We start from the raw sequence: 7,955 nt of genomic DNA on the forward strand, positions 1-7,955 counted from the left end.
TGTGAGGGTCTAAGGACAGAGGATGTGAGGGTCTAAGGACAGAGGATGTGAGGGTGTAAGGACAGAGGATGTGAGGGTGTAAGGACAGAGGATGTGAGGGTCTAAGGACAGAGGATGTGAGGGTGTAAGGACAGAGGATGTGAGGGTCTAAGGACAGAGGATGTGAGGGTCTAAGGACAGAGGATGTGAGGGTGTAAGGACAGAGGATGTGAGGGTCTAAGGACAGAGGATGTGAGGGTCTAAGGACAGAGGATGTGAGGGTGTAAGGACAGAGGATGTGAGGGTGTAAGGACAGAGGATGTGAGGGTCTAAGGACAGAGGATGTGAGGGTCTAAGGACAGAGGATGTGAGGGTGTAAGGACAGAGGAGGTGAGGGTCTAAGGACAGAGGATGTGAGGGTGTAAGGACAGAGGATGTGAGGGTGTAAGGACAGAGGATGTGAGGGTCTAAGGACAGAGGAGGTGAGGGTGTAAGGACAGAGGATGTGAGGGTCTAAGGACAGAGGATGTGAGGGTCTAAGGACAGAGGATGTGAGGGTCTAAGGACAGAGGATGTGAGGGTCTAAGGACAGAGGATGTGAGGGTGTAAGGACAGAGGATGTGAGGGTCTAAGGACAGAGGATGTGAGGGTCTAAGGACAGAGGAGGTGAGGGTCTAAGGACAGAGGATGTGAGGGTCTAAGGACAGAGGATGTGAGGGTGTAAGGACAGAGGATGTGAGGGTCTAAGGACAGAGGATGTGAGGGTGTAAGGACAGAGGATGTGAGGGTCTAAGGACAGAGGATGTGAGGGTGTAAGGACAGAGGATGTGAGGGTCTAAGGACAGAGGATGTGAGGGTCTAAGGACAGAGGATGTGAGGGTCTAAGGACAGAGGATGTGAGGGTGTAAGGACAGAGGATGTGAGGGTGTAAGGACAGAGGATGTGAGGGTCTAAGGACAGAGGATGTGAGGGTGTAAGGACAGAGGATGTGAGGGTGTAAGGACAGAGGATGTGAGGGTCTAAGGACAGAGGATGTGAGGGTCTAAGGACAGAGGATGTGAGGGTGTAAGGACAGAGGATGTGAGGGTGTAAGGACAGAGGATGTGAGGGTCTAAGGACAGAGGAGGTGAGGGTCTAAGGACAGAGGATGTGAGGGTGTAAGGACAGAGGATGTGAGGGTCTAAGGACAGAGGATGTGAGGGTGTAAGGACAGAGGATGTGAGGGTCTAAGGACAGAGGATGTGAGGGTGTAAGGACAGAGGATGTGAGGGTCTAAGGACAGAGGATGTGAGGGTGTAAGGACAGAGGATGTGAGGGTGTAAGGACAGAGGATGTGAGGGTGTAAGGACAGAGGATGTGAGGGTCTAAGGACAGAGGATGTGAGGGTCTAAGGACAGAGGATGTGAGGGTGTAAGGACAGAGGATGTGAGGGTCTAAGGACAGAGGATGTGAGGGTCTAAGGACAGAGGATGTGAGGGTGTAAGGACAGAGGATGTGAGGGTGTAAGGACAGAGGATGTGAGGGTCTAAGGACAGAGGATGTGAGGGTGTAAGGACAGAGGATGTGAGGGTGTAAGGACAGAGGATGTGAGGGTGTAAGGACAGAGGATGTGAGGGTGTAAGGACAGAGGATGTGAGGGTCTAAGGACAGAGGATGTGAGGGTGTAAGGACAGAGGATGTGAGGGTCTAAGGACAGAGGATGTGAGGGTGTAAGGACAGAGGATGTGAGGGTCTAAGGACAGAGGATGTGAGGGTGTAAGGACAGAGGATGTGAGGGTGTAAGGACAGAGGATGTGAGGGTGTAAGGACAGAGGATGTGAGGGTGTAAGGACAGAGGATGTGAGGGTCTAAGGACAGAGGATGTGAGGGTGTAAGGACAGAGGATGTGAGGGTCTAAGGACAGAGGATGTGAGGGTGTAAGGACAGAGGATGTGAGGGTGTAAGGACAGAGGATGTGAGGGTCTAAGGACAGAGGATGTGAGGGTCTAAGGACAGAGGATGTGAGGGTCTAAGGACAGAGGATGTGAGGGTGTAAGGACAGAGGATGTGAGGGTGTAAGGACAGAGGATGTGAGGGTCTAAGGACAGAGGATGTGAGGGTGTAAGGACAGAGGATGTGAGGGTGTAAGGACAGAGGATGTGAGGGTGTAAGGACAGAGGATGTGAGGGTGTAAGGACAGAGGATGTGAGGGTGTAAGGACAGAGGATGTGAGGGTGTAAGGACAGAGGATGTGAGGGTCTAAGGACAGAGGATGTGAGGGTGTAAGGACAGAGGATGTGAGGGTGTAAGGACAGAGGATGTGAGGGTGTAAGGACAGAGGATGTGAGGGTGTAAGGACAGAGGATGTGAGGGTGTAAGGACAGAGGATGTGAGGGTGTAAGGACAGAGGATGTGAGGGTGTAAGGACAGAGGATGTGAGGGTGTAAGGACAGAGGAGGTGAGGGTGTAAGGACAGAGGATGTGAGGGTGTAAGGACAGAGGATGTGAGGGTGTAAGGACAGAGGATGTGAGGGTCTAAGGACAGAGGATGTGAGGGTCTAAGGACAGAGGATGTGAGGGTCTAAGGACAGAGGATGTGAGGGTGTAAGGACAGAGGATGTGAGGGTGTAAGGACAGAGGATGTGAGGGTGTAAGGACAGAGGATGTGAGGGTGTAAGGACAGAGGATGTGAGGGTCTAAGGACAGAGGATGTGAGGGTGTAAGGACAGAGGATGTGAGGGTGTAAGGACAGAGGATGTGAGGGTCTAAGGACAGAGGATGTGAGGGTGTAAGGACAGAGGATGTGAGGGTGTAAGGACAGAGGATGTGAGGGTGTAAGGACAGAGGATGTGAGGGTCTAAGGACAGAGGATGTGAGGGTGTAAGGACAGAGGATGTGAGGGTGTAAGGACAGAGGATGTGAGGGTGTAAGGACAGAGGATGTGAGGGTGTAAGGACAGAGGATGTGAGGGTCTAAGGACAGAGGATGTGAGGGTGTAAGGACAGAGGATGTGAGGGTGTAAGGACAGAGGATGTGAGGGTCTAAGGACAGAGGATGTGAGAGGGTGTAAGGACAGAGGATGTGAGGGTCTAAGGACAGAGGATGTGAGGGTGTAAGGACAGAGGATGTGAGGGTCTAAGGACAGAGGATGTGAGGGTCTAAGGACAGAGGAGGTGAGGGTCTAAGGACAGAGGATGTGAGGGTGTAAGGACAGAGGATGTGAGGGTGTAAGGACAGAGGATGTGAGGGTCTAAGGACAGAGGATGTGAGGGTCTAAGGACAGAGGATGTGAGGGTGTAAGGACAGAGGATGTGAGGGTGTAAGGACAGAGGATGTGAGGGTGTAAGGACAGAGGAGGTGAGGGTCTAAGGACAGAGGATGTGAGGGTGTAAGGACAGAGGATGTGAGGGTGTAAGGACAGAGGATGTGAGGGTGTAAGGACAGAGGATGTGAGGGTGTAAGGACAGAGGATGTGAGGGTGTAAGGACAGAGGATGTGAGGGTGTAAGGACAGAGGATGTGAGGGTCTAAGGACAGAGGATGTGAGGGTGTAAGGACAGAGGATGTGAGGGTGTAAGGACAGAGGATGTGAGGGTGTAAGGACAGAGGATGTGAGGGTGTAAGGACAGAGGATGTGAGGGTGTAAGGACAGAGGATGTGAGGGTGTAAGGACAGAGGATGTGAGGGTGTAAGGACAGAGGATGTGAGGGTGTAAGGACAGAGGATGTGAGGGTGTAAGGACAGAGGATGTGAGGGTGTAAGGACAGAGGATGTGAGGGTGTAAGGACAGAGGATGTGAGGGTCTAAGGACAGAGGATGTGAGGGTGTAAGGACAGAGGATGTGAGGGTCTAAGGACAGAGGATGTGAGGGTGTAAGGACAGAGGATGTGAGGGTGTAAGGACAGAGGATGTGAGGGTGTAAGGACAGAGGATGTGAGGGTCTAAGGACAGAGGATGTGAGGGTGTAAGGACAGAGGATGTGAGGGTGTAAGGACAGAGGATGTGAGGGTGTAAGGACAGAGGATGTGAGGGTCTAAGGACAGAGGATGTGAGGGTCTAAGGACAGAGGATGTGAGGGTGTAAGGACAGAGGATGTGAGGGTGTAAGGACAGAGGATGTGAGGGTGTAAGGACAGAGGATGTGAGGGTGTAAGGACAGAGGATGTGAGGGTGTAAGGACAGAGGATGTGAGGGTGTAAGGACAGAGGATGTGAGGGTCTAAGGACAGAGGATGTGAGGGTCTAAGGACAGAGGATGTGAGGGTGTAAGGACAGAGGATGTGAGGGTGTAAGGACAGAGGATGTGAGGGTGTAAGGACAGAGGATGTGAGGGTGTAAGGACAGAGGATGTGAGGGTGTAAGGACAGAGGATGTGAGGGTGTAAGGACAGAGGATGTGAGGGTGTAAGGACAGAGGATGTGAGGGTGTAAGGACAGAGGATGTGAGGGTGTAAGGACAGAGGATGTGAGGGTGTAAGGACAGAGGATGTGAGGGTGTAAGGACAGAGGATGTGAGGGTGTAAGGACAGAGGATGTGAGGGTGTAAGGACAGAGGAGGTGAGGGTGTAAGGACAGAGGATGTGAGGGTCTAAGGACAGAGGATGTGAGGGTGTAAGGACAGAGGATGTGAGGGTGTAAGGACAGAGGATGTGAGGGTCTAAGGACAGAGGAGGTGAGGGTGTAAGGACAGAGGATGTGAGGGTGTAAGGACAGAGGATGTGAGGGTCTAAGGACAGAGGATGTGAGGGTCTAAGGACAGAGGATGTGAGGGTGTAAGGACAGAGGATGTGAGGGTGTAAGGACAGAGGATGTGAGGGTGTAAGGACAGAGGATGTGAGGGTGTAAGGACAGAGGATGTGAGGGTGTAAGGACAGAGGATGTGAGGGTGTAAGGACAGAGGATGTGAGGGTCTAAGGACAGAGGATGTGAGGGTCTAAGGACAGAGGATGTGAGGGTCTAAGGACAGAGGATGTGAGGGTGTAAGGACAGAGGAGGTGAGGGTGTAAGGACAGAGGAGGTGAGGGTCTAATACCTTCATCTATGGAGCCCTTCTCCAGGTACGGAGTGAGGAAGAGAGGAGACCCGGGGTCGTCTCCATTCAGGCCGCTGACACGGTGAGATTTTCGGCAGAAAAAGGACGACGAGCAGCTCCGTGAGTGGGTCGAGTCCAGACAGGCCCAGAGAAAGAGGAACCCCAGAGTGTCCGCACACAGCCTGCATGTACAACAGTGGGTGTCAGAATACAGGAGGTCAGTCATGTGTGAACCTTCTCTCGCATTTCAAAGCAGCCTGGACACAAAACTCACCTCATGTTAAAGGATCAAACTCAGCCGTTTGACAGAGAGACGTCTTTAAATTGGTCAGAAAGTAAGACTGAGTCACATGACCCAGCTCTGTGCAGGTCATGTGACACATCAGGTCACGTGGTCGTTGTTGTGGTACCCCGGTGGTGAAGGAGAGGTACTGCAGGTCCTTCATTCACCCCCGGTGGTGAAGGAGAGGTACTGCAGGTCAGGTCAGGCTGCACAACCAGCTCTGCTCCCAGCAGACCACATGACACATGACAATAATAACATGACAATAATAACATGACAATAAAAACCTGTGCAATACATTACACATTACACTGTGCAATAATAGTTAAAAAAGTTAAAAATAGTTAAAAATAGTTGTTGTTTTTTTCTCTGTCTGTAAATATAATATTTCAGTTATTGTTGTTTTTTCTACTGTTTTTTTTATTGCTTATTTATAATACTTGTTTTATTTTATTTTTATTTTTCATTTTTTATTTTTATCTTGTCTTCTTCTACTTTCTCTTGTGTGCACTTTGCAAATTTCCCTGCTGCGGGACTAATAAAGGATTATCTTATCTTATCTTATCTTATCTTATCTTATCTTATCTTATCTTATCTTATCTTTGAGTCCTCAACGTGGTCTTGAAGGAAACTTCCGACACATCCCTATTTCACAGAAGATTGGTCTCATTTGGTAGGTAAACTGTTGTTTAACTGTTTGTTTAAAGGCTGTTTATCTAACGTTAAACGTCAGGTGTTGATGAGCAGAACACATGGGATAAGAAGCTTAGACTGCTGTTGTTACGTTATAAGTTATTATTGCGTTATAATGTATTATACTACTGTTTGTATAGTCTATGATAAGTGTTGAGGGTGAGCATTAAGGTCTAATATTTGGGCTTTTTTAAGAGATATTTTAGCTACAAAGTGTATTTTGACATAATAAAACAGCTAAATTAAGTGTCCCACCATGCAAATGAAAGTATATAGCCCTGGTGCTGGGGAAAATTCTCAAAACAAATAAATATAGCAATAAATCCTTGAATGAATAAACTATTTTTTTTGTAGAAATGTGGCAATTATCACATTTAAATGTGGCAGTTGTTATTCATAGTGTCACTGTCCTCTCAAAAAGTAGAGGATAGAAAAGTTAGGTAACTGTGAAAGGCTGGGATACCTGTCAACCAAGCAGGTACCTTCCAATGTCAAATGTCCTCAATGGAAAATTGGTTCTCAACATTAGCGCACAATTAAAGGTATAATTAGTGACCAGGTTAGTATAAAAGATAAAAGTTAAAAATGTATTTTTCAGGAGTTGGTATCGACCAAACCAGAGGAAAAAGACGGCTGAAAAATGGATTTGGATTCATCAGGTTACAAGAAACACAACTCCGGTGGGATAAAACCATTGCTCCATGACTGCTGGATGTGTAAGTTGATCATTTTTAGCCATAATAAAATGTTGTTGATAATACTGTATGTGTGAGCAATGCGCCAGTCACCCAGGGGCCTAAAATTGATGAATGTAGCTTTAAAAATGCGACTATGTATGTTAGAAACCCTCACAATATCTTTAGACTTTCCTGTATAGCCTATTATATATTATAGGACTTTTCACTGCAGACATTCTCACTTGTAATAGTAGGAAAAGCACTGGAGTTACCTATAACGTCAACAATGACTCTGGTCCGTTCTTTGTGTCCAGTAAGTGTCCAGTAAGCCAGTGAGCCAGCATGCACAGCAACAGGGCCTCATATTAATTGTTAATACTGTCCCAATGTCAGAATGCTTGCCTTATAAAAAAAATAGCTATTAGTGTCCATCAGCAACTAACTAAAATATTTTTTGTAGAAATGCCTGGATTTTTAAAGCTGCAGTTGTTAATGTTTGGCCACTAGGGGGCGGAATAACTCCAAATGAAGCTGGGTGCCCTGCTGACAGACACCTTTTTGTTTTACAGTGAAGTGCACACTGGGAGCTACTTGCATCTGAAAGAACATTGTGGGATGTGACAGCTCATGTGAGCAGGTGAGGAGGTGGTGACTGCAACACAACTCTCTGCTGCTTACAAAGCTGTGTATACAGAGATGGATTTACTTAATTCTGTCTTGGTGGAATGTAAAAAAAAAATGGATTCAGCTTTGATAGGTTTCTCAGGTCTATCAGTCTGCAATGCTGCTGCAGCTCATTTTCTTTTTTGGTAACATATAGTTGCTTATAGTTTAGTTGCAAATACATTCATCCATCTTTTTATTCAGCCCATGTGATCCCTGGGAATAAAAAAAGGTGTGTAAAGCGTCTGCTAAATGACTGTAATGTAATGTAAATGTAATGTAATGTAAATGTAATGTAATGTAATGTAAATGTAATGTAATGTAAATGTAATGTAATGTAAAGCAGCCCCACCAGGTGGCGCTAAAACCCTTACAATCATTCTGTCTCTTTCAACATAACATGACATCTGATGAAAATATGCCAAAGCTTGAACACTGTGGTCAGATAGTTGGATCTTTGCATGAATATGATATAACTGTTTATTTCAACATAAAAAAAATAAAAAAAAGTGTTTGTTTTGGATTCTGCAAACAGAACTGAGGTCTTTAGTTTTTTGGGGCATATTTCTGCTTACAACCCAACTCCAAACTTTCACTTTAAGAAGGCGCGTCTACAGCTGAGTGTGTTTATCACATCCTTAAAGTGGCACATG

The 7,955-nt window shown here is 47.1% G+C and overlaps 1 protein-coding gene across 1 annotated transcript in view; it reads right to left on the minus strand.

Annotated features, from left to right (window-relative positions):
• Positions 1–5,361, minus strand: part of cpvl (carboxypeptidase vitellogenic like) — a 14,778-nt gene extending 9,417 nt beyond the window's left edge. The window contains exons 1-2 of the mRNA XM_054621800.1: positions 5,261–5,361; positions 4,987–5,168 (exon numbers count right to left, since the gene is read on the minus strand). Of these exons, the coding sequence (XP_054477775.1) occupies positions 4,987–5,168; positions 5,261–5,265 (187 nt within the window). The 5' untranslated portion in view covers positions 5,266–5,361. The remainder of the gene's footprint in view (positions 1–4,986; positions 5,169–5,260) is intronic.
• Positions 5,362–7,955: the final 2,594 nt, after the last annotated feature.

This window comes from Anoplopoma fimbria, chromosome 20, assembly GCF_027596085.1.
Source record: "Anoplopoma fimbria isolate UVic2021 breed Golden Eagle Sablefish chromosome 20, Afim_UVic_2022, whole genome shotgun sequence".
NCBI classification, from domain to species: domain Eukaryota; kingdom Metazoa; phylum Chordata; class Actinopteri; order Perciformes; family Anoplopomatidae; genus Anoplopoma; species Anoplopoma fimbria.